A 27,707-nucleotide genomic window follows, 5' to 3' on the forward strand; every position below is an offset into this window, starting at 1 on the left:
CTAGTTTCCAGGGAGCAAACAAAAAAAAAAACTAGTCAACAGCAAAGTTCTGAAGAGGAATCTTAAGAAATTTCCCCTCTAATAAAACTATGTAGTTGGCTAATTTAAGAAGGGAACAAGACAAAATTAAGCATTTCTATTTGTGCTGCCTTGCATAGTGATGACCATTCAATTGTGACTTGCAATGCTTGTAGCATGTTTGTATTTCTGCCTGAAAATAGCCTGGCATGCATACAGCAAGGACACACTTACAATAATACTTGAAGAATATGTAAGAGAACTGGAGCTGCAAATGGCTGTAACTTAGCATCTAAAAGAAGGTAAAGATTTTTCAGATGAAAGGAGGTAACAGGAAGCAACTGTTCACAAAAAGGAAAATCAGAGGAAGGAACCAAGATAGTAATCCCCCCTCAAAAAAAAGGACATAGAAGATAGTGTGCACCATTGGAACTCAGAAATTGCTATCAATCCTTCATGGGGGAAACTAGATGAAAGCTCACAGGAGGAACAGCAGCAAAAGAGATTGGAGTGCTGTCTGCAAGACAAGAAAAAGCTGGACGAGAAAATATACTGGCTGGATCTGCTGGCTTGAGAGATATACTGTCTCACAGAAGCAGAGATTAGGGATAAGACAAAGCAGATGCCAAAATTAAATAAGCACACTGACAAGTCTCCCTGTCATAAATGCTTGAGAATGTTGAAAAACTGCAGAGCTGCAAGCATAGATGAGTTAACTGGAGAAATGTTAAAATATTGTTTATGGAGTGGCTGTACAACTTGTTTAACATGTGTGAAAACTGAATCATGATTGGAAGAATTATGTGGTTGTTTTTTGTACAAAGAGAAGGGTAACAAGACTGATTGTAAAAGCTACAAGTTGTTTGTTAGTTAAGTGTGTCTAGGGAAATTTTTGGCAGATTCTGACTGAAAGGGTACCAGAGGTGGCATTGAGCAAAAATTGGAAAGTGTACTACAATTTTATATTAGATAGGTGGTGTGCACACTTAAAAAGTGTGTGTCGTAAAACAAGAAGAGATGGGATTAAGAGCGAAGGGGCAGTTAATGAATGTGGATTGAATACAAAAATGAGTTATCAGTACCAAAGAAATATATTGATGTTATTTGGTCAAAGAGGGAGAATGATTGAAGGAATTTGACAGGCTGAGAGGAAGGGTAAGACCAAGAGTTGATGAGATCTTCAAAAGAGAGATAATAAGTTTAAAGAACAAATTGATTAGTGTGTGTTTATATTGGAAGCAAGGATGGTTTGCAAGGATAGAAATGTATGGAGAGGTACAGGGAATGCTGTTGGTGTAAATTTCTTTTATCTTATGTTGTACCTCCATTTTATTCTTTCTCTGTGCTTTGCATAACATTACTTTTCCCAAAAGGAATAGCATGGTGAATATGTATGTCAGCAAAGCACTGGACACACTTCTCAGTTACATTTGAAGTAACATGTTTACTCAGTGTGAACATGCTGGTATGTCTAGAAAATTGTGCTTAGAAAGTGCTTATCAATTATTCCTCATGAAACTGAGGACATACTACAGGGTTCAGTTTTGGGGCACCACTCTTCAACATTTTCATTGAAAGAAAACTTGTGAAATTTGCCTCTGACAACAAAACTGGGTAGGATAGCTAATACACTTAGGGGCAGAAACAAAATTCAAAATTGTTAAGTTAGAGAAGTGGGCTGGAAATAGCAATGAGAAGTTGAGTCAAGACATGTAATTTACAAAAAAAAAAAGACAAATGTGCACTGGGAACATTTGGCTTGATAGCAACATTAAAAGGATCTTAGATTTGAAGATCAGAAAATAAAAATCATGCAGTAGTAATGACATAGCAGCTAAAAGGTGATAGCAATTTTATGCTCCATCAATAGAAACAGCCAAATCAGATGATCTAATAATCACATGGTATATTATTAAGAAGGAAGCAGGGATATCCAGATCAAGTCTACCTTCAGCCATAGATGACTTTGGGCTAGCCATATCTCTCAATATTGCCTACTTACTTGGGTTTACTTGGGTTTTCCATCGTTAACCAAGTTCCACCGGTCATTAGCCGAGGACCCACACCAATCCAAGACATTCTGGGCTTGGTCCCTCCCAGCCCCGAGCCTCGGTTCTTTCAGTGTAAGGGACTGCCTCCCCTTCAACTCCCCACAATTGCCTATTCCCCCCCCCCCCATCTCTGCCCTTTTGGCTGCCCTGCACCCTTCCTTGCAGGGCGGCAAGCAGCCCCAGAACCATGCAGGTCTGGGGCTGTTTGCCACACTGCGGCTCAGGGGTTCTTGGCGCACCACGGCTCTGGGGCTGCAAGAAGCTCCTGAGCGTGGCACAGTGTGAAGCCACAGCTGCCCCGGGAAGCCTCAGCTGCCCCAGATCAGCCCAGCAGTGTGGCATGGTAAGAAGCCCCAGCTGCCCCAGGAAGCCCCAGCCTGGCCCAGCAGTGCGACACAAAGCCACAGCTGTCTCAGGAAGCCTCAGCCTCCCTAGTCCGGCCCAACAGCGTGGCATGGTGTGAAGCAGCAGCCACCCTGGGAAACCCCAGCCTAGCCCAGCCCAGCCCAGCAGTGCAGCGCAGCCACAGCTGCCCCAGGAAGCCACAGCTGCTCCAGCCCAGCTGCAGTCGCCCTTTCCACCCTGCGCTCCACCGCCCCAGCTGACCTTCGCCATCTTGCTCCCATTGTTGATGAGGCATACCTGCCCTGCCCTTCACGAGGCAGCTGCTGGCCACATGAGGCCATCTTCCCCAGGTCTTGTGAGGAAACCGCTATGTGCAACCTTGGAAAGAAAGCTTCATGCAGTCAGAAGCTCCCTCACAAAGGGCCAGGCTGGACATGCTTGGTCAGCAGCAGAAGCAAGAAGACAGTGAAGGTCGGCTAGGGGAGCAGGGACTGCGGAGTGCAGGGGCCAAAAGGGCATAGATGGGGGGGGGGAATAGGTGGCTGTGGGAAGTTGAAGCACCTCGTATGTCTGGGTGGGCTGCCAAGCACCCAGATTTTGATCACATGACCGTGGGGGCACTGCAACAACCATAACTTTGGGGACTGGTTATAAGTCCCTTCATAACTGGTTGTAAGCATCACCATAACTTTGAACAGAATCTGAACAGATGGTTGTTAAGCAAGGACTACCTGAACTTCCGTCTTCTCCATTAACTCTGCTTGTCACAAGCTGGTTGGGAACCACACAAATGGCGATCAAGTGACTGCGGAACACTGCGACAGTCATAAATGTGAGGATTGGTCACAAAGCTGTTTTTTTTTTACACCATCATAATTTTGAACAGTCACTAAATGAAGCAGTTGGTAAATGAGGACTACCTGCACAGTATCTACATTTAAAGGCAAAATCAAAATCAGAATACCTGCTATGAGCTTTCTGATGCCTTGCAGCTGATCCGTGGATAGAGTTGAGTTGAGTCTCTGAGATGTCAGGCTTAAGTGCCTTAATATCCAGACTGATGAATGTTGAACTAATACATTTTCTCCAGTTCCCAGACTGCAACAACTCAGCCATACAACAATCATACCTGATTTTTTTGTCTCCATGTGTAGCCAGCTAATACCACAGCTAAGTATAGGTAGGTTTCAATGGGAACAATTCTCGTCACTTTTTCATGCACTCTAGTTTTTTGTTATTTCTGTCATATATCCATGTTATTTGGCTTTACTCGGCCATATATTGGTTGTAGTGTATATATGATTTTGATTGCTAATTTATATCTTATTCGTTGATATTAGGCTTTACAGTTAAACTAAAAACTTAATTTTTGTTGTCACTGTGTAGTCACTCTTGAAAGATTTTGCTGGCCCATGGTTATCTATAGCACTTTATTCCCTCAACACAATATTTTTCACTTAGGTCAACATTTGATAATTATTGTTAAACTACATATGTATTAAAATATATCTAAAAGAAGCTGGTTTTGCATTAAAATAGTAAACTCTACTAAAAGTAAACTATTTAGAGGAAAATAATCTCAGTTCTCTGTCACAATGCTTATATTTACGGTTATGCTACAGGAATAAAAAGAAATCTTCTGGGGGCCATATTCACAGAATTTTTTTTCTATTTAAATATTATTCATGCCATTATTGGGGTGCTACTTCTTTAAAAAATTGCAATGTGTTTTCTAATTCTTTATACTTAGGATCACAGCAACTGTTCTCATTGATGCAAAGTAAAAAGAAGGTTATACAGCACAATTTGTAGTTAATTTGAATCATGAATGTTTGTTGTTCAGTCACAAATAAGGAAGATATTGCCAGTTTATTGTACAACACTGTAGTTACTATGAATGACTCTTCCTCTCGTAGAGGTCTGTACTGTATGGGACCAAATGTGGTATGGGACAAATGCTGAACTAGCCCTCAGGAAACCCACATATAAATTCCCATCCCATTGAAGCTAGTGTCTCTGGACCAACTGCTGTCTTTTAGCCTACTGCATTTTACCAGGAGTTTGAGTTTAAAATAGAAGAGATGAGCTCCTGGAGGAAAGACATGATATAAAGATACAAAATAAAGATACATGAATTCTGAATATGCTGGGAATGTTTTCAAGAAAAATTACACCATTATTATGCAGCAAATTTGCCACAGATAACTGTGTTGAACCTCAGAACTGACAGTGTATGTTTAAAGCTAAATTCAGATGACTAAGCTAGGTGATGACCAATTCAAAGCTTACCACATGATGCTTGAATTTATGTGGGCAACAACTGTGTTTAAATATCCCGAATACACTGTCAAGCTTTATAATTATCACTTTTTTACTCCCTTGACTTCTTGGCAGCTGTGGAGATGTTTAATTGCATGATTAGATACTATAGGTTACCTTATTCTTATGTGGTAAGTTTTGAAGTAGACAACACAGAGCTCCTGGACAGAAAAAAAAATCATCTAAAAATTATGTATGATATACCGTAGGTATCCATGAACAGCTCTTCATCACTTCAATCTAAGAGCCGTTCTAGATACTTGAAATACCAAATGTTATTATGTTGATGATATAGTAAATAATACATCTAGGATACAGTAGAAAACAAGCAAGAATCAGTTTTAGTGTATGAACACACACATGCACACATATTATTCTAAGTGGGAGAATTTCTCTGTTATATAAATTTATGCTACATTTGGTGGGCGACCAGTTGAAAAACACCATAGTTCTTTCTGGCCTCTTCATTGTTTCCAGTACAATTTACCATTGGGTAAATTTACAGTATGTGTACACAAATATGCAAATACACTTTCAGCGTGCCATTTTCACAAATAGAAAACCATTTAGTGAATTTTGTTTTATTATTTGATAACAAACTATCGTTTTGAGTAGAGGTTGTCAGTTTCACCATATTCTCCGTGGGGTGTATTTAATAATACTTGGATATCTGGGTGTTATATATGATGTCTATTATTCACAGGCTTTGGGGAAAGTTGTGGAGTTTAGTTTCATGAAAATTCATACTTGAAAACTGATCTTTAGGTTAGTATTCCTTTTTGTCTTTTTTTCTTTCTTTCTTTCTTTCTTTCTTTACGTTAATCTGGTAGGTTTTCTCCAATCACAATTGATGGGATGACAAGCCTTGTGGGAATGAATATTCCTGGCCATACTGGGACTGGATGGTGTATTTTTGTCTACAATTTATCACCCGACTCAGATGAAAGTGTGCTGTGGCAGCTGTTTGGCCCCTTTGGAGCAGTCAATAATGTCAAGGTGATCCGCGACTTCAATACCAACAAATGCAAAGGGTTTGGCTTTGTCACCATGACCAACTACGATGAAGCTGCTATGGCAATTGCCAGCCTTAATGGATACCGCTTAGGAGACAGAGTATTGCAAGTTTCCTTTAAAACCAACAAAACCCATAAATCCTGAATTTCATATCCTTAATAATAATTATTATAAATATATATAAATATATAAATATATATACAAACAAAAAAACTCTTCAAGGCTTATACTCAACCATGGACTTTTATAAGCCAGTGTTGCCTAAGTATTAAACATTGGATATCTTGTGAACAGGAAAAGGATTTTATAATGCTTAGAAAAAAAAAACAAAAATCTTTGATGCATTGAATGTTCTTTCATAGCTGTTGTTGTTGAATATAATATACATAAATAACAATGTGCAGGGATTTTTACCCGGCCAGCTAGTTTTACTACCTTCCTTGAAGGTGGATCTTTTTAAGATGACCATTCACTCATTTGAAAATAAAAAATGAAAAACCTAAAATCATTTTTACAAACCACTGGAATTAACAGATTTTGCTCTTTTTTCCAAAATGTTTGATTCAATCAGATTGGTAAACCCCCAGCATAAATTAAAGAGGAATAATAAAAATTGCAAAACAAAACAAAACATAATTTTACAACTTTTTATTTTTCCTTTTTTCTTTTATATCGTGTGAACTAAACAGTCTTCTGTTAGGGATAGGGTAAAAGGGGGGATACCTGATGACATAACAGTTTAAATAACATTAACAATGTTGCCAAAGAGGTGGTCTCTTTGCTGAAAATGGGTTTCAAGAAAAATCTATTTTTATAAAATATAAAGAATTTTTACAAGAGAACCTGGATTTGAGAAAAAAAAATATTTTGACTGGCTAATTTAGGGGAAATTGACAACTTTGTCATGTTCATACTGCACTGGTAACTTTTTAGAGATCAAGATGTGTGTTTTAAACTGGATTAAGTAGATTGTTTTTTGAAGGATGGGCTACAAACAGATGATCTTCGTACCTTTTCATAGCATGTAATAAAATATTAAGTACAGAACAGGAGAGTGTTCTTCCCAGGCACACAGTTACCCACAGTCAAAACCCAAAAGCAAGGAGATAAGTTGCAGGATGGTTTTTCTTTAAGTCATCAGTATGGGATATCAGCAGAACAAAGTTTTGGGGAAAAAAATTAATTTTAATCAAAAACTTCCTTTGTTCGAGCAGTAGGTGCTACAAATTATTTACATATCTTAGTATCATAGTTAAATGTAATGTGTTTAGAGGGAAAAAGTACATTTGCTTTACATTTGTTAAGGATTTTCAGATTCACTTTCTAGCCCATGCTGATAGAAATTGGGCTAAGTTGGCACATTCGAAACACTCTTTATGTTGCTTGAAACACTTATTTATTTAATTGCTGATGTGACGCATATGCCAAAATCAAATATTGCTAGTTTGGCTAGTCTACTTATTTGTTTACTTAACCTATGGGAAGAAGCATATTATTGTGTCATTTTGTTGTGTGTGTGTGTGTATATATAATATAAATATATATATATATATAAAGTTATTTTTTTTCTTTTGTTAACTTATTCTCAGTTGTAACACTTTGCTAGTTTTGTTTGTATATGTCTTAAAATGTTTTCTTATGATACTTAAGTGGCAAGAGGTATCAAGGTAACTTGTGTAGAAATATTGTTTGATATATTGTCATGTTTGTTGTGAATATTTTTTTTCTTACCGCACAATAGAAAAAAAAAACCCTGAGTCTTTATTTTAATGTAATTCAGATTGGGGAAAACAGAGCTAAGGGAACAAAATGACTGAGGGAGAGCTCTCCCACGTCCAGTGCACTGATCCTTTTCGTATGTTTGTGCTTTGTATGGTTCATATATTTAAAACAAAAGAAGTCATGCTCTTCCCTGAGTACTAGAAACAGTTACTCGCTATGCATAATCTAGTTGATAGTTAAATTTGCTATTGCTTTTCTTGTCTTGTTATATAAAAACTTTTCAATACCAGTTTAGTCTTAATGGTAATAAAATGTTACAGTTCTTTATAATTGGTGCTTACATTGTGTATTTTTTTCCCATGCTTATACTCCCGAACTGCATGTAGATGAAGCAGAATTCGTTTTGTTCTACAGAGAAGGGGCAAATATTTTATAGACCATCTTCAAAGCAGAGGCTGCACCCTAAGTTGCATTGCTCATTTACATTTTCAAATGAGTTTAGTTTTCAACAAGCAAGCAAACAAGAAGATACCCTCATTCAGTATGTGGGGAAAAGCCTTTCTACATCATCTGCTATGAATGAACACAGTTTGCTGGGAAACTTTTGATGCGATTTCTAAGCATTCATGGGGAAAGCATGTCCAAATCTTTTCTCTACAATATGTTTTAATCTATGAAAGAAAAAGAAATCTTTCCTAGGACCAGGCAGTTGTATTTTTTAGCTATAATGTAAGACTTCATGTTTAACTTCCCAGTTAGATCATATTTTGAGGGAAGTATTGTAAACGTTTTTTTATAGTCTTGTTGTGTTTCAATTATTTGTATTTAAATTATCCAGACAATAAACGAAGGTGTGTAGAATGGCTATGAACTTGCCAAATTTTTAAATGTGTTCCAGGTATCTTAATAACAACAGTTGCATCATATTAGTTCCTAACCCAGGAGTTTCTTGGCATTTAATTGTGATATAACAAGTAGGGCTCCCAGTATGTTGCATCATATCTGTAATTGTTTGTGTTATGACACAGAAGAATGGGTAGAATAGAGCTATGTGTGGCACTTATATCATTTTCCTCATTCCCTCCCTTCCATATCCTCTTCTGTCAGTTGGGTCTTGCATTCTCCTGTCCTCTAAATTCCCAGCTCATGGCTCTTCTCTGTTGATTGACCTTCTCTTCAGAACCTTCATAAAACTTCATTTCATGACTTTTAAGTGTTTCAGATGAGGGTGGAAAGATGGTCCTGGAAGGGAGGCCTAAGCCAAAAACTCACTATTTTTTTTTAAAAGTGTTTAGTGTACCTTGAGAAGGGGCCTGAACATCCTGAGATCCTTCCGTATCATTGTAGCGACATCCTGATCACGCACCTGCTTTTTGCAGTTAGATTTTGTTTGGTTGCAGTTTTTGAAACCAGCCCTCCTTTGCCATGTATGCAATGAACTTACAAATACTCTTAACTAAATCTATGTTCTGACCAACCATTGTAGTGAAGTACACCTGACTGCAGAACAGGAAGAAATTACTTCATAGATGTTGCTGTTGTATGACCTACTGAATGGAAACAAATATACATTAAGATTGGAAACAGTCTTTCAGGTTTGTCAAATCCAGCTGTCAACAAGGCAGAAGAAAAAGGAGGAAATATAAAAGGTGAAGTCACATAAACAAGAAATATGCTTAGATTTGGAGAATACTATATGCTGCTACCATCAGTTATGAGGTTTTATTTCTCAGCTGGCTGATCTCCCTGACTTAACCCTTTCTAGATATAGTGGGCTTTTTAAAAAAAAATTCCATAGGGCTTCTCCTTACAAAGAATCTAGGCATTGATATAGTAACTATTGAACAATGATAGGAATGCAGAATTCAGTATGATAAACTATTTTATAATCACAATACTTAAATGGCCTTAGATTCTGAATTTAAAATTCTAAAATGTAAAGTATCTCTCAAGCAAGATGGGTAACTTTTTAGTGCTCAACTGCCATAGGATTAAATTTCCCAGTGCTCATAGCACCAAGAAAACAGCATTCTCTCCTTACCACCATCTTTCACCATGAATCTGCCTACTTCTCTCACCCACTTTGCTGCTCCATTGATTTTTAAAATGTACTGTATACATTATAATAGCTGAACTGGAATTTGATCTGAAAGCATGCAATGATTAATAATAGAAACTTCTTGAACCATCTTGAAGGCTGGAGTAGCAGTTTGCAAGCCACTCCAGCAGGATTTGTTCAAGGAAACTATAGAAGAGAATACATGTAGCTGCGGGTTGAATTGTGGAGTCCTTCATGTTCTCTGAACTTATTTGTTTACTTGCAGATGTTTCATTACCCAACTAAGTAACATCATCAGTGCAAGTGGGTGTGGGGTTTGCTCCCTGTTTATATACCGTAGCTTACCCTGCCTGTTTTGGTGGGGGTGTGGTTTTCTCCTTGGTAGTTAACTTGCAAACATTTCATTACCCAATGCTGATGATGTTACCTAGTTGGGTAATGAAACGTCTGCAAGCAAACAACCAAGCTCAGAGAAACATTTCTTATTTATAGACTTCTTTGTTGACAACTGAAAACAAATCTGTCTGACTAGATTACCATTAGCAACTATAAAACCATAACCCAAAGGGGGAAAACATAGCATTTACTTGTACTAATATTGTTAGATGTGCCCTGTGCAATCCTGCCATTCACATCAAGCACCAACGGCTCCACGGGGAAACTATAACCAACCATTGAGTCATTTAATAGAGTGACTTTGACAGCTACTGTCAAAAGCCATGTTTTAATGACAACAGAGTAATTGCAGCTAACAATAAAGGAAAGAATAGTGGGCATATGTAATGGACCACAAAACAGGTTTTTGCCAGATTGCTCAACCATGTTTAAAGCTTATTTAAGGATTGGTTGGATTCCTGAATGTTTTTAAATAATGCAGTTAGATGCATTATTTGTCATAACGAAGCAGGTGTGTTCTAGAAAACAGCAAATAATCCAAAGGAGTTAGCAAATGAATATAGTTGGAATTCTTGGAGTAGAGAATGGTAACTTTAATGTTATGATCCAGTGAAAACCTAACATCCATCATAATAATTCTTAATAAATGTAATAGTCAAAATAAAGCTAAATAACACGTGAACAGATTTTGAACTGTTGACTGTATATTTTGAAAAAGTCTGAACCCCGTGAGAAAGAGCAATCCCTGGCATCATCTATTAAGCAACTCTCCAACATCAGCTGTTTACTTCTGCAAGGTAGAAATCTATCATACAAGCAGTATAAAATCTGTTATTTTCCCTTACGCCTCAGGGTCCTGTTAAAATCAATATCAGATTCCTGGTCCACAACTATAGTTGTTCAAGTATTCATCAGTGCATTCACATAATCCTAGAGACCGTACCTACATAGAACCAAATTTGGAATGTTCTGTGTCCAGGCAGTCTCCAAGAATCAGTTATAAATGAATGGATAAAAAAAAAAAAGAGCTGAGATAGTGTACTTGTGCAGGAAAGCATTTATTGTGCTTAAACAGGGCAACACTATCTCCTCCCTTACTGTGGCTGTGTTTGTATTCCACCTACTCAAACTATATAACATGGGAAGAGGAAAGAGTAATTTGTGCGAATGCACTAAAAACAACTTGAAGAATCAAGTAAGTAGCTTGCCTTTTTTCAGAGTTTCTGTACATCACTGAGATGGAAGAATCAAAATCTATTTTGGCAGACAAAAGAAGATGCATTCTGAAAATGGACAAGTCTGCATCAGAATTGGCCCACATATGAATATTAAGGATTGCACCAAGTTGTTTGTGAGGGAAAAATGCCTTACTCCTACTTGTGTGACTTCTCACCAAAGAAGAGTGAAGTAAGTTTGTTAACTGGTATGTGAGGTACTTTGTATCCTAAATACAATGTCCAGTTACTGAAACAAAACTAGAAACCAGCAAACTAGTTCATTTTCCAGAAGGCACCTGTGCATTGAATGTAAAATACTTAATATGTGACACTCCCAGAAATAAAGACAAGAATATTGCAAAATAAGAGTCTTACTCAAATACAAGCATGACATCACTAAAGTCAATATAAATTTATCTCAATGTATAAGTATAGCTGATCCAATTGTAACAAAAAGGCATGATAGGCAGAAGTGGTAGCCATGAGTCAAGTCATTTTGATAATCTAGAACCCAGGAAAATATGTAACCAAAAGTTCACAGGGTTTAAACATGGGTTTGGTAAGGAGTACCAATAAACCTACAAGCCAACTGGTAACACAGTGATGAGTAAAAGACCTTTTTAGATGGAAGGGAAAGGCATGCAGAGGTGTTCATAAAATAAACATTTGATAACAAAAACACAAGGAATCAATAGAAACAAATACAACCCTGGATTTCCTAGACACGGAAATTCAGGAAATCTAGAAGAACAGGTAGGCATAGGTGGCAACCGAGAAGAACATGTGTGTGCCCTGAACTGGAGGCAGTCCTGTTGGGAGGCCTACAAATTAGATTTGATGCCGTTCCTAGAGTCAACTATTTAGCTAACAAAAAAGAAAGATTTAATGACTCCTGGCTTGCACCATGAGACTGCCAGAGAATACTGTAAACATTACTTACAAAGGTCAGGAAAAAAAAAAAACAGAGCAAGAGAGATGTACTGCCCTAAGCATGGTAGGGTTGGTTGGGTTTTCTCTCCTAAAAGTTTTAGCCCTAGGACTTTTTTTTTTAAAGTCTTGGTAGAAGTGTTAAAATCCATATGTGTGATCTAGAGAGTCCATGAGGAAGAACAAAGGATATTCCACTGTTCTTGCAAGTGGATTTTTTTTCCAGAAACCAGTGATTTAATAATTGGATATTATTTTTAACTTTCTTTGCATTTGCCATTTCCAAAAAGCAGTACCCTATCTTGAATTTTTTTTTTTTGCTATATAAATTTATTTTTTCCCCTTTGTTTATAACTTTAGTTGCTTCTAATAAAAAGATAAATAAAAAATTTTGCTCTATTCGTGTTTTTCTCAGGTCTTTTCCTAATTGAATATGTGCACCTCATAAAACTACTTCATGGTCCAACTTCAAAAAATGGAATAGTGTGTTAGATGATGGTGTGTTGATATTCAGAACTTTTGGTAAAGATGATGTACATCTTTTTGCAAGATACCTACCATAATTGTGAGAATCATTCATTTTATGTTGGGAAATGAAGTTTTCTTTCCACAGTTTACAGCCCTATTAAATAACAATATTTGTTGCAGTGCAAAAGTAGAGAGTCAAAAATAGAAATAAGTTGTATGTAACTAATGAAGTTTTGATGTGAGTCTTTTTATGAAATAGAAACATGTCCTTTATAGAGTGCTGTCAGCAGTGATGAGACCATTGCAAGCGGTAGACTGTGTTTTTGTCCATAAATGTAGCTAATGTTCTTTTACACAGAAAAAATAAAATAAAAATAGAATTGGACTAACTGCTCCTAATAATGGTCAGTGTTCTACTCTAAACAGTAGTTCCCAACTAACTTGATTTCCTTATTCCATAGATGTCACTGAAAACTGAATCCTCTGTCTGCAGATTTCAGTCCTTGTGGTCAAACTGCATACTAGGCTTGTTTGTTTGTTTGTTTAATTTTGAAATACATGCACAGCGCTCCAGTCCAGGTCAGGACCTCACACTCACCAAGGAGAAAGATGAGCAGGTCAGTTACATACTATATACTATATTCCTCATTTCAGCTCAAATTTTCAAATCAAACACTTTTTCCTTCCTCTACCGACTCCTGCTTGCTTTCTTTTATCATTAAAAAAAATCGCACTATTTTGTTTTCTCTGCATTGCCCTATTATGGGTTAGAGTAACAAACGTTCAAATATTGGAGATCTGTGCATAAAGAGGTGTAGATGTGTAGGTTTACTCATCCTCAATGTCTTCACTGTAAAGTACGTTTAACATTAAAAAGTATTTGCAAGGTCATTGAAGACAATATTAATATAAAATTTTAATCTTTTACATGAGATGTAAATGATTTGTGAAATCTGTGAAAACAATCATTGGTAACTTGGAATAGATTATCAAATTCTCCATTTATTTCTTAAAGAAGATTCTGAGGAGGCCCTAATTTTAAGTTCTTCCATTATGAAAATACTTTGCAACTTCCTGCCACGTCAATTGCCAATCAAAACAGTCATACCTTCTTAACTTTTTAGTGAAGATCTCAGGTTGGATCCAAACATTCACTTCTTCTGGTGGAAGAAGGAAATCTTTACACTGGGATGTGGCAGTGTTTGCAGCTGAGAGCTGCCCTTCATCCTCTGAGGCTACAGAGTGTAGCTGGTGATGAAATTATTTCCGCAAAGTTTCAGCCCTAGAGAAGTTAGGTGGAATTTTAAATGGTATTTTAAGTACCATTTGGGAGGACACAAAACATTTTGGGGTTGACCATGGATAGCCAACCCCTACTTTGCATCCAACAGTTTGCCAAGGTGTTAACATTCAAAAATATGTGGTGGTGTTTCTCGAGCTGTTTCTCCATCAATCCCAAGAGAAGCAGTTCTGGTTTCTTTTGTAAATCCACTTTAAGAACCTTTTGAATATTAACACATATTTGATCCCAAAATTTTTTAGCCTTCTCACAAGTCCACCAAAGATAATAAAAAGTTCCTTCACCAAGAGAACATTTCCAACAGACATTCATTGTCTGATTCTTTGTAAGCAGGATTTATTTTATATGTTAAACAACTCTAGCCTTTAGCTATGATAAATTAAAAGTAGAGTGTTTAAAAAAGATGTGTTATAGTGCCCACCAACCAGCCTTAAACATTGCTTATAAAATATATATATTTCTGAGAAGACTGCTTGCTAATTACAATCACAGCTCACTATGTTTAGACAAATTTTTAAAAGTTCCTACTAAGTTTTAAATTAGCCTTAGAAGATTGCTAAACAAAAAGTATCTATACTGTTCTTTCTTATCTCCAGCATTGTCCAACCAGCTGCTTTATTTCCTGTCTTCCTAGTTTGTTCCACCTGAACAGATCCAGCTATTATCATTTCACATTGACTGACAATTTAGCTGCTACAAGTCTATCTCTGCTTTTCATTTTTGCTAGATATCTACTGGTCTTGTTCCTGATACTCTTTCTTAGGTAAGAACGCTGATTTTAGCAATGATACATAATTAAGTTAATAATTCAGTTATTTTATGTTTAAATGTCTTAGTTGAATGCTACCAAGTTACCGATATTTTTAAAACAGCAACAAGTACATCCTTTATCACCTGTGTTTGATTTTCTTCAAGTGTGGACATTTTCACACTTCATGCTCAAGACCCACTTCTGCACTGGAATTTCCTACCTTCATTTGGTTTTTCCTCTGTACTGTCTAATATTTTTCTATTCTCTAATCATTTTTCAATTACTTAAATATGTTGAACTATTATTAACATTTGTAGTAATGTGAGTTACTACAATTTGCCTACATTGAATTGTGTAAAATATATGCAAATCTATTATAGGATAGATAACATCCTATATTATCTATATGATTTTATAATTATAATAATTATAATATAATATATTGTTATATACTTATATACTTATCTGATGATAATGTCGTATAATATAATTATTAAATTATATTTTATAATTTTTTATATTATCTATATAATCTATATAATTTTAAAATGACAAAATAGTTTACAAAGTATCATTAGGTAGAACATAGTAGTACATTCTGAACCTGAAGATGTGTTTGTAACATTTTTTTGAGATGAAAACTGTAATTTACTGTTATATTTTCTTTAATATATTCATTGTGGGCTGCTGCTAAAGACAAAGCCATTGCAACCTTTTGGCATGATAGTGTGGCAGAATAGCTTCAAAAAGTTTGAAAGAACATTTATAATGTTTACAAAAAGCAAACAATCTACCTTTTTATTTAGTTCTGAAAGATCTCTGTGAAGGTGAAATGTCCCCTGTGCAAGCACCGAGTCATGTCTGACCCTTTGGAGGGATGTCGCTTTTGCGACATTTTCTTGGCAGACTGTAGCGGGGTGGTTTGCCATTGCCTTCCCCAATTGTCGCCTTCCCCAGTTGACACCTTCCCCAGCAAGCTGGGTACTCATTTTACCGACCTCGGAAGGATAGAAGGCTGAGTCAACCTGAGCCGGCTACCCGAGAGAGAATCCAGCTTCCCCTGGGATCAAACTCGGGTCGTGGGGAGAGTTTTGGTTGCAATACGGACGCCTACTACTGTGCACCACACAAAGCAGGTAGAAAGGTCCCCGAGTCATTTTCTGACTCTTTGGGGGATGCCGCTTTCATGACGTTTTCTTGGCAGACTATAGAGCAGGGTGGTTTGCCATTGTCTTCCCCAGTCGTAATTACCTTTCCCCCAGCGAGCTGGGTACTCATTTTACCGACCTCGGAAGAATGGAAGGCCGAGTCAACCTGAGCCAGCTAAAATTTGTGGAAAACTTGAAAAAGTTTTAGACTTCCATTATAATATGCATTATTAAAGAGTAATTTTCTTAGCAACCTTCTTCACAGCAACATCTGAAAAAAGCTAATGCTCAAGCTGAAAATATGACACTTATTTACAAGTGAATTTCAGATTTACAGCAGTAGCTTTGAGTCCTGAAGGCATGACTAAATTTATTTACTCATTAAAATAAATACTAAAAGACCAAATTTAAAATCAGGATATATAGGTGTGTGTATGTATTCGAGTTTTAAGTCTCAGTATGAGATTTTTTAATTTTGTAGGATAAGGGTTCTGTCACAAATATACAGTGTTTCACCCACCCGTCACCATCTGCTGTGGAGAATTAAATGTACAAGTAACAAATGAAATCCTACAGCGTTGATGTAAAAAGGTCTTTATTTGAATTTAAACAAGGCTGTGGAAATCAGCAAACACATTGCAAAGTATTGTAAAAACAACAACAAATGTGTTCATCTCTGGGTCATTCTAACAATGATCTTTTTCTGTACTGGATCTGCTGTAGCACTTCTGTTTGTCATGAGTACTGATGGTGAGCAGGAGGGGGCCGCTATCCAGGGGGAAAAACACATGCGTAGTTTAGAAGTTTTGAATCTCCCTTTGAAGAAACTCAGAGCAGACCTGCCTTGATTTCTGGGTTTTATCCATGAGGGTTTTCCCACCGCCTTTCAGTTTAGCAGGATTTTTGTTCTAGTAGAGTAGAACAATAAACACTAGAGACACAAGCTACCGTCTCAGCATGGTTCTTTGCTCCAAGATAGGACACTATTTGATACTAATTTTTGATGTGCAACAGACTGGTATCAGCATCTAAATACAATTTTTGCCAATGCTTTCAAATGGTATTTTCAAACATCACAAATAAACTGTATGAATGCCCCAGCAGTGTTAAAAAAGATTAAGAAGGTAATCTAGCACTTGTGATTTTAGCATTAAAATAATGAAACTTCTCACTTACTTGGGGTATTATTCAAATACAGGTGGTACTCATTATCTATAGTTTCATGTATCAGCAATTGATAAATAGAGTATAGACCTTGATGTATACATAAAGGTTAATGCCCTTATTTTTTGTTAGTTTATGATTGTGCAGGAGTAAATGGGCTTTTGCACATGTATATATTAGGGTTTTTTTTAAGGGCTAAGCATCTGCACAATATTTGCTCCCTCTCATCTAGCTGTGGTAGATCTTGTTGGGTCAGATTAATTGTGATACTGCATGTGGCTTCCTTGCAGCAGCTGGTCTTCTTTGGAGTGGCTCGATACTGGTGGTTCTTCCACAACCTTGGTGGGAGGGTCTTTCGACCATGCAGCTAGATATTAGTGCTGCCCATCCCTCCAATGAGATAACGTAAAGCTGTGTGGAATGGAAGAGGCGCATACTATTATTTCAGCAAGAGGGAAAAACATAGATGACAAATGGGATTTAACTTGGGAATACCATCTAAATAAAGCCAACTAGTATTATCTTGCAAGAGGTGAGAAAAAGTAGAGCACTTCTTTTAATTAAGTATTCTTCAAACTGTCCCTGTAATTTACAACAAATAACTTGATTTTGCTTAGCTATGTTATAATTCCTATAAAACGAAGATTAAGTATACGTGATCAAAGCTTGCATAGTTTAAAGCTAATCAGGATGAGATTCTATCTGAGATTCTAATTGTATGAAAATAATAATAATGCCACTTCATATTATCTCCCATTATATGCTGTGCTGCTTAAGCTAATAAGGCTATTAAAGTTTGTTGAATATGCCAATAATCATTTTATAGATCATGATATAGAGAAAAACAATATAATATAGAAAAAAAGAATATGACAGGGGAACTAATTACCCTGAGAAGTGATGGACTCCCCTTGATTGGATATGTTTAGGCAGAGCCTAGACTGCCATCTGTCAGGGATGCTTTAATTTGTATTTCTGCACTAAGCAGAAGTTCCATTTGCTGGCCTAATGGTCCCTTTTCGCTCTATAATTCTATGGAAAAAGCTGCCATATCATTTCAGCTATTTTTTTTTACTTTCTTCAAAATCGAATAGAATCTATACATATATCCTGATATTACTGTTGTACATATTTCCCATGTTCTTAGCAGGAAATACCACTGTTGTTGCTGAATCCTACCAAAAAAAATGGGGGGAGGGGCATTACCATCCTCAGGCCCCTTGGATTTCCACCAAATTATGGTACTGATGGTAATTATTATAGCTCCTTTTTCTTGCTCTTAATTCCTTTACCCCAGGTCATTCCCATATACCATTACTCTAACTGAAAGTTTTCCAAAGGCATTTGGATAAGCACTGTTAGAAACCAAATGTTGAGCAGGCCTATGATTTGACATAGTGAAGCAACTGTCTGGTTCTTCTGGGCTAAAATCACTATTTTAGAAACTAGGCTCACCCAGTTTTATACATTACATGATAAAAGTCAATACCTGTCACTGGGTATACACTTGATAGGGACTTAGAGCCTGTTTCAACCCTCTGGGCCAGCATAGCAAATAATATATGTCTGAGATACTAATAGGTTTGCACATACAATATTTCATAAGGTTTGTATTTATTTGTTAACAATATTTATAGCCAACCCATTATTCAGCTAATTTTGTAACCAGGTACAACCCATAAGAACAAGTCAGAGCAATAAAACCAAATAAAAGAAATAATAAATCACTCAATAACAAATAAGTAACACTAACAGAGTGACACTTCAGGGACGAGAGGCACACTTTGACTGTGATTGCTAAGTCCAAATGAAAAATGAAAATCCAGTGCCAAAAAGATTTTTGGCAGTAGATTTTGCCACATCAGGTTTAGAACTCCCACATAAAGCATTCTCCAATATTCCCACATAAAGCACCTCTCTCAGCTATGGGATGTTGAAATCCCCATTGCAGATCTTAACGTTAGAGCAGATACATTTTGGGAGAAGAACTCCCGTAGGTATCGGAGTACGAAACCGTGAAACATCTTTATTAGAACCTTGACATTCAACTGATAATATATAGGCAGCCAAGGTTCAGTTAGTGGCTGGAGTACTTGGAGAATTCACCTGAATGGAAGAACAGGAACGAAGAAAATATAAACAAGCATCCATTATCAACGGACCCTATGCTGTAGCTCTACAAGCTCTGGGATTGAATTTTTGTGTATTCAACCATAGCTGTGTTGCTGAGTTTTTCAGATATGAGATGGCGGGCAGATAAAATGTGGATCTTTCACTCCAAGAAATAGCTGTAGAATTCTACTGTGCCAAATGGGTGAGGTTTGGGGGTTTGTTTGTTTTTTTCATTTCTTAAAAATACTTTACTGATTTTTTTCAAATTTCATCATAAATATTAAAAAAAAGAATAAATATAAGTAAAAAAATCTGGAAGACCTGTCTACTCCCAAATCGTTAGAACTGAATGGGGAGAATTTAGGCATGGATCCTAGCTTCGTTCCTGTGAACGATTTGACATTTTCATGGAATAGGGTCTTCCTGGGGAGAAGTTATGGAGGAAAAACCATGTATGGAGAATAATTGACAGAAAGCACACACCCATCTGCTCTAATGTGGGATCTATTTGGATTCAACCTACGTTTGGAAGGGGAAACATCCCCTTTTATAATCCATTTCTGTTTCTCTACTTTATAAATCCTCTGAACATATTAGAACTTTCAAACCAAATGCCATCTCACTAAAAAACTCATCCAACATTTTGATTTCAGGTGTTGTGTTCATTCTTTGTGTTGGGGGACTCTTTTGCAAGACACAATGGAACCTCCTTTTCACTGGCACTACCACTTTAATCCCTTTGCCATTGGCGTCTGCAGAATCCTGAGGCATCTGCAGAATCTTATTTTTTTCAACATTCATCACGATATACATACTAAATGGGCAGAGCTTGGACTGTGACATCATAATGATCACTTCTCATATACCTCCTCTTATCTCTGCTCTCTGCCACCACCACTCTCTTCATTACCATGGCCAACTAACTGGGTAGAGAAATTGCTAATGTGAGAATGCAGGAACAGATGGTGACACCAGCTCAATCACAAAAGTACAAATATAGAATAAGACATAGCAGCCCAAAGTCAAAGCAAATTCCATAAAAAGACCAGATATCAGACATCATGGATGTAGGGTAGCAGCTACGTTGGCCAGGAGTTAGTTTAACCTAGTGTTGGTACTGTTCATTGGAAAATCGGGGAAACAGGGCCTCTTAAGGTGCAGGTAAGTCCTAGTTGTGATCAATCCAGGTTGTCTAAAAATTCTGCATGCCTATTCCAGAATACTTTAAAAGAGAGCATTTTTAGCTGAATACATATTCAGAAGATTTAATCTTCATCTTCTCCAAGACACGTGGTACTTTTATCTTAACATGAGAGCTTAAAGCATTTCCAGATATAGAGCCAACTCTCAAAACCAGCTGTTCTCCTGAGACATCTAATCTTCAGTGAAAATTCCTCTGACAGCAGGAGCCGTTGTACCACTGTTCCAAAGGAATGCATATGTTCACAAAAGCATTTTCCCCTATGGTTGCTTTGTGTCTCAGTATAGCGCTGCATAAACCACCATAAATAATACTGAATGCATTTCAGTGCCTAAGTATTGTAAGATGATCACTCTGTCCATTTAAACTATTCTGGGTGTTTCTTCTATTTCCTTGGAAAAACTGTTTTCATTCTGCCTTAATCTGAAATGGGAGCCTTAGATTTTTGCAAACATTTTAAGGAATTTACGCAAAGTTTCTGCCATAATTATCACCCTTTCAAAAAGTGATCTTACAGCCATGGTGTTTTTCGTTTGCCTTTTTATACACTCTTTTAGCTTACCTGTTGGGACCTTCATAGGTAAAATAATGTAAAACAGCACAAAAAGTAATATGAAAATAAGCATCAGGTGAAAAGAACAAGCTTAGCATGAGTAAAACAAATTAAGCCATATGGGATAGTTTTAAAAGAATGAAATGAAGTCCATTGGCACTATCCATTATGCATCACTACTACAATGTTTCTCTCATCTCTTCACAGGTAAGACAAGCAGTCTTTGCATACAGAAACAAGGATCTCTCTCTCTCACACACACACACACTGCACACTCTTGCCATGCATACCACAAGTGAGGCCTATAGCTGCAGAAACAACCTGTGAGAAATCATAGGTAGGTGTGAGATGGTGCAAGTGCCTGGGAAAGTGGGCGAATTTTCACTGAAATTGAATTGAAATTCTATCAAAATATGGAAGATGACAATGATCAAAATTTGGGAAGTGCAGTGCAGCTTTATGCCAGGCAAATGATGTGCAGACCAGGGTTTTGCTCATCAGTAAGTTACTGAGAAATGAGGACAACATGGTAAAGTGAATTTCCAAGAACTTTGGCATGTTTACACAGATATGGCATTGAAGATTGGATACTGTATCCAATAACAGCAGGATATGATGGAAGGAAGGCATACATGAGAATAAATGCAATGAAATAAATGATTTCACACTGAGTAGAGAGGAAGACAAGGTGAGAAGGAAAGACAATGTATGAAACCAGGAGACCTTGAGTTCTAGTCCCGCCTTAGGCATGAAAGCCGGCTGGGTAACTTTGGGCCAGTCACTCTCTCTCAGCCCAACTCACCTCACAGGGTTGTTGTTGTGGCAAAAGTAGGAGGAGGAAGGAGTAATAGGTATGTTCACCGCCTTGAGTTATTTATAAAAATAATAAAGGCAGAATAGAAATTAAATAAATAAATAAATTTCATAGAAGTAAGGATGGTTGGCGAGGATGGAAAGGTATGGAGATGTACAGTAAATTGAATTGGTATAAAATACTTTAAACTCTTTATTTTATGCCACCAATTTCTTTGACTTAGTATTTCTTTCTACATTTTGCAGAATGTTGCTTACCTCAAAAGATATGTAAGAATGTGTGTACTTGAATAAGTTTACTAACAGTAACTATACTTACTGTAAGCATCAAAACCTAGTAACTGCCTTCTCCTGGCTTAATGGAAATGTTCTGGTCTGAACAGGAGAGTGTCTTTGGTCTGCAGGTTAGAGAGTTGCAGTGTACTGTATATACAGGGAAAAATGACTAATCAGTCAATATCTATGGCTGCCTAACTCGCCAATTGTGACTGCGCAGCTTACATAAGGAGTAAAATAGAATAATAGAAAAATGAAAAGAATAGCCAACAAAAAATAAAAACAACAGAAAGCATAATACAACCAGGGCTGATCACTGTGATAATCACAACCATCACAAAACCCAGCAGCTTCCTGTAGATGTTGAAAAGGAGTGGAGAGCCCTGAGGAACCCACAAAGTAAGGATCTAAGGCTAGAACTCTTCCTCCCACCAACTCCAACTGGAACCAGACCCAGAGGAAGGAAAAGGATCACTACAACACTATGTTTTCCATTCCCAACCCGCTAAGCCTGGTCCAGAAGGATACCATGATCAATGGTATCAAAAGCCACTGTGAGATTGAGGAGGGCCAGCATGGATGCACCACCTCCATCTGGGTCCTGCCAGAGGTCATCAACAAGTGCTCTCAATGTCAGCCCTTCAAAGCAGACCAGAGTAGGAAACCAGAGTCATGAATGTGAATACTACTTTTATTATAGGGTTACAGTAACAGAATCTTGCAAGTTTGAATGTGCTTCCCCCCTCCCTCCTTTTATATTCATGAGAACTAGGGAGGGTCATGTCTGAGATGCTTTCTCAAATTATATTTCTGCCCTAGACTCAGATTTCTGTCACTGACCGTTGTCTTGGTTGCGGCTCTTCCTCCTGGTCCTCAAGGATATTCCTACTGCCTATTACAATATATATCCCAGCCTGAAACACAAGTGAAAAGGGTCCAGATAATCCATTTCCTCCTTCTGAAACTGGAAACTAACTACCTTCTCAGCAGCCTTCCCTAAGAATGGAAGGAGACAGGTTAAAAATTGTCCAGCACTGCTGGATCCTAGGATGGTTTCTTGGGGAGCTGATAGAATACCACCTCTTTAAGAGCCAACAGAACCACCTCATCACAATCATCACCAGCTGAATCAAGCCACACCTTGTCTCTCAGAAAGCCCTGACCCACTAGGAGAGACATGATCTAATACACAGGTGACTTCACTTAACAGCCCCAAGGACCCTGTCCACTTCTTCAGGACCAACCATGCCAGACCATGCCTGAGTCAACTTCAAAGGATCTGCACAGCTGAAGTCCATCTCGGGTCAATCCAAGCAATTTTATCTGACAGATGGATTGAATAGTCTCCACAGCAGCCCTGCATAAGTTCCTTTGGCCCTTCCCTACATTATGAATGTATAGTCATAGCAACAGAAAGCACAGAGGCACAGGTTGTTATATTTTAAACTATAAACATTTGTAGAAAGATCTGAAGTAGGCCTGCAAAATTTGTAAAGGGGAAAGGGCTACATTGATAAATTAAAAATCCTCATGGGCTGCAAAGGAGCACCTGGTGTGCCAGTCAAATGTTTGGTGGCTTGTAGAGTGGCAGCAGCACTGGAGCTGGCTGTAGCAGGGAGGCTTGGAGGCACTCAGCAGCACATCTTTCAGGGCAGCAGTGAATCTATCACTTTTTTTAAAATGCTGGTGCATCGCACAAAGCTGTTGGGCAGGCTGCATGTTGTGCAGACATGTTCTGAAGTATTAATGAATGAACATTTGATACTATCTATTGACCATGGTTCTTCCAAAGTCTCTTTCCTTTAAAAGAAGCATGTAACAACTAAAAATACATGAAATGCATTAAGAGAATTACTGATCTGTGAATATGCATTCTATCTCTTTGTACATTAGTATTAAGGCTGGTAGAAGAGGTCTGGCTTAGTAGGTGCCAGGAAAGACCCACTGGAGCACTGGTTAGGGAACACTGTCAGCTCCTGGAATACAGTAGTGTCCCTGTTACTCTTCTTCATTACTACTATAGTTTTTTCACTTGTCCTGCCTTTTTCAGGTTCGTTGGTTTGTTTATTTCAATAATTTTTTTACCACCCAATCTGAAGATTCTGCATGGTGTGCAATATAAAAGTGGCATTGTTGAATGCCTGAAGTGAGGGGGCCAGGTACACCTCTGGTGGCAGTGTATTCCGCAGTGTGGGGACAATCTCTGAGATGGAATTCTGATCCATATTCCTCTTTCCTCTTGTTAGGATGGGACCTTCAATATACCCTCTCTAGTTGTCCTACATGACAGGCAGGCAGTCCCATAGTTGTTAAAGGGGCTTCTTGTGGTTATTGGGGGGGGTGACCCTTCCTAATGTAGTTTCTGCTTCTGCTACTCTTCTTTCCCCCAAAAGGCTCTAAAAGTTGCAAATTTGCAAACTGGGTATACGACAAAGGATTTAAAAATAGAATAAAAGACTTCAGGAATGAGTGTTCAATCTGGAGAGTCAATGCAAGAACATAATATTCTCTGCAAATCTGAAATGGATAAAAATAGTACAAACTTTACTTTCACCTGCAATGCATGCAACTTTAGGAGTAGAAAAGAATGCTATTGGAAAAGAGTGCCTTGCAATAACAGAAACTGCATGTGGATGTTTGAATTGGAAGTGAAGTGTTATAAGACGCTCTATCATACAAAAGTACCGTCCTCGGGTTATTTAGATGACTTGCATATTTTGGCTGTTGAGATTTTTGAAGAAAGAATAGTATATAAGATATCTGTATATTTAATACCTCCTGGAACATTCCTTAGTTTGAAATAAGGCTACCTTTCTCAGGCTGGCATCCTTTAGATTATTGGACTACAAGAAATTGTGGGTGTTATATTCCAGCATGCAAAGTGCATTAGGCTGGGAAACCTATCTGCCTTCAAAATAAAAACCATAGGTTCTGGCATTAAGCCAAAATGTGTTCCTTATACAATGTTCCTTTATGTTCTAAGATCCTTGTGAAACAAAATCTTTGAAAAACAGAAGCCAAATCTGAAATAAGTCACTTTTTCTCAAAGTTAGGCACTCAGCTGAGATGAATTTGCCCAGCCCCAAGTACTGAAATGGAACACATTGTCTGCACAATATAGTGAAGGATGTGTCCTCCACCCACGCCTACTTCCTATACAATTAGCACCAGCCATAAATAAGACAGTTAAGTTACCTCCTCTTAATTCTTTAATTAACTCTGAAACTTCAGCATAAAAGCCATGTTCATATGACATGCTTAGAAATAAGTGCCAGCACATGTGCAATGCTAGCCTTAAGCCCCAACAGTCTGCTCTTTAAATGAGGTTTAGGATCACTCAAAATTCAACCACTTTTGAATCCCTTTAACCTATATGCAGGGATGGTGGGGTAAAAAAAATATGGCAGTTCTGACCATGAAATTGGAGCTCCCCCTTTGGTATGTGAATCAAAGTTGGGCAAACATACAAAAGGGCGGGGCTTTGTGCAGTAACAACTGTCATCTTGACCCCCATGTTCCAGGGTTGCTGTAGGTTACAACGTTCAAATAATAAGAGTGGTATAAGATCGTGGTTATGCTGAATTTAAATGATATGGTGCATGTAAAACTTCTATTAAAATAATGAAGTGTGGGAAGATGAAAAATGGCACTGAGAAGAAAAGGAATTCGCTATTTATAGCTTTATAAATAAATAAGCTTTATATTATATTATAAATAAATAAATTATAAAAAATAAGCATTGTATTATAGAGAGCCAGTTTGGTGTAGTGGTTAAGGCACTGGGTTAGAAACTGGGAGACCAAGAGTTCCAGTCCCGCTTTAGGCACAAAGCCAGCTGGGTGACCCTGGGCCAGTCACTCTCCCAGCCCTATAAAGGAGGTAATGGCAAACCCCTTCCAAAAAACCTTGCCAAGAAAACTGCAGGGACTTATCCAGGCAGTCTCCTGATTGAACAAATATCCCTATCCCTATCCCTATCCCTATCTATCTAGGGAAGCCCAAGTTTGGGACCTTGAAGAGTCTCAAGTGTGACCTACAGGATTAATTGTCTAAGCAATCTGCCTTTTACAGAAAAAAAAAAACAGGCACATTTCACCTGCTGATTTTGAAGATCTAAGGCAACAAAGGTTGTGAACTGGTGCAATTAAGGAAACTAACCATCCAAAGGTTTCATAGCCATACTTAAGGAAGACCGGCACTTTCTAAGGTGGCTGTAGATTATAAGAATAATTTGACAAAGAAGGATGATCACCATCTATCTGGAATAGAAGAGACTTCACATAGCTTGCAGGATTCAGATAGTTCTCTGGAGCTGAATTGAAAGACCAGGTAGTATCAAGCAACAGGGGAAGCAGAGCACATTTTAGTCATTCAGTCTAAGAACAGATAAATTAAAATAACTGACCAGTATTTGATATATTCCAGCCTTCAGTTTTTATTTTTCAAAATTAGAGACAAGAGATTAGCAGATACTGAGAGTTACCCAAAGGCTCAAATTAGCTTCAGCCAAGTTGATACAAAAGCTGTCTGATTTCTCTTCTGTTTTCCATTGGCCAAAGAACTATGTATTTTATGTAAGTTTCAAACAATTTTGATTAACACTTAGAATTTAAATTTCCAGAAATGTGAAATGTGGTTATCTTCCCAGCAAGCTCTGGAAGACTCCTGCTACAAACGAACACCTCTCTGCACCCAAGAAGACACAGTTTGGATGCTGGTCCAAAGATGCCTAGCCATCTTGCCTAATAAAGAGTTCTTGGAAAATCAAAGCTTGCAACTATTTTGTAAAACTTCAGATGGGCTAATACATTTATTATTTCTATAGGTTATGGATATCATTGTTCTCCTAGCCAACACAGCTGTTCCTGCTTTTTATGATTACCTGAATAACAATTTCCACCCAAGTATTGCATCTGAGATTTCTAGCATATATTATATTCAAAATATTCAAAATCCATGTATATTTTATTTTATTTTATTTTACACACATACTATCTCTCTCTCTCTCTCTTCATACATACATACATACATATATATATATAGTGTGTGTGTGTGTGTGTGTGTGTATAAACACTATAATTATAAGATTGTGATTGTTTTGAAAGCTGGAGTAGTATCATTTAAATTTAAATAAACCTATGGCCATGAAAAGTACTTGTTACAGATCTTGAACTGAATAGGATTTCAAAGTGTCTAAATATATAGCAGGTTGCTGAGTTATTAATAGTGGGACTTTCACATGCATTACTCTGTTTCTCACTTTTTGGAGTGTCTAATTAAAAGAGCGATTGAGGAATTGCTGTTCACTGTTAAAACACTGCTAGTCGAAAGGTGCAAAGTAAAAGCTCCTTTCATACCTTTGAAACTGTAATGGATTCTGTCTATCAGAAATCTCAGATGTAAATGGAATTACTACCAGTCTTTACTCACAGTCAAAAAAATAGACTAAATGAAAATTAAGCAACAGAGAATTTACACAGACGTTTTCTCAGAAAAGCCACAAAATGTATCAAGGCTAAAAAGCTAAAACAGCATTTTGCAAGGAAACAGATGCTTTTCTCCTACTTCAGCTAATTTTAGAATGTGAAGTGGTGGTTTTAAATTTCAAAAGCGGATTCAGATTTCCTTGTATTTGGCATATATCAGGATTTTATCTCTACTGGGATTCTATTCAACTCTGCATTGCAAAAAGAATGCAGGTCATTGCTCCCCGCTGATTGTATATCCCCCACCATGAACATGCAGAATCAGCAAGCTCATCTCTCGCTTATGCATATTTATGCATTGGTCAGGACCAGGTGTCACAGTTGTGCTTCCACATACCAGGCTTCTGAAGTTACTGTCTCTCTTTTA

The 27,707-nt window shown here is 37.5% G+C and overlaps 1 protein-coding gene across 3 annotated transcripts in view; it reads left to right on the plus strand.

Moving 5' to 3' along the window:
- ELAVL4 (ELAV like RNA binding protein 4) overlaps positions 1-8,066 on the plus strand; it is a 97,158-nt gene extending 89,092 nt beyond the window's left edge. For all 3 annotated transcript variants that reach the window (XM_063297910.1, XM_063297912.1, XM_063297911.1), the window contains exon 7: positions 5,564-8,066. In XM_063297910.1, coding sequence (XP_063153980.1) covers positions 5,564-5,891 — 328 coding nt within the window. In that variant the 3' untranslated portion in view covers positions 5,892-8,066. The remainder of the gene's footprint in view (positions 1-5,563) is intronic.
- The last annotated feature ends 19,641 nt before the right edge of the window (positions 8,067-27,707 follow it).

The sequence above is a fragment of the Candoia aspera genome, chromosome 3 (assembly GCF_035149785.1).
Source record: "Candoia aspera isolate rCanAsp1 chromosome 3, rCanAsp1.hap2, whole genome shotgun sequence".
NCBI classification, from domain to species: domain Eukaryota; kingdom Metazoa; phylum Chordata; class Lepidosauria; order Squamata; family Boidae; genus Candoia; species Candoia aspera.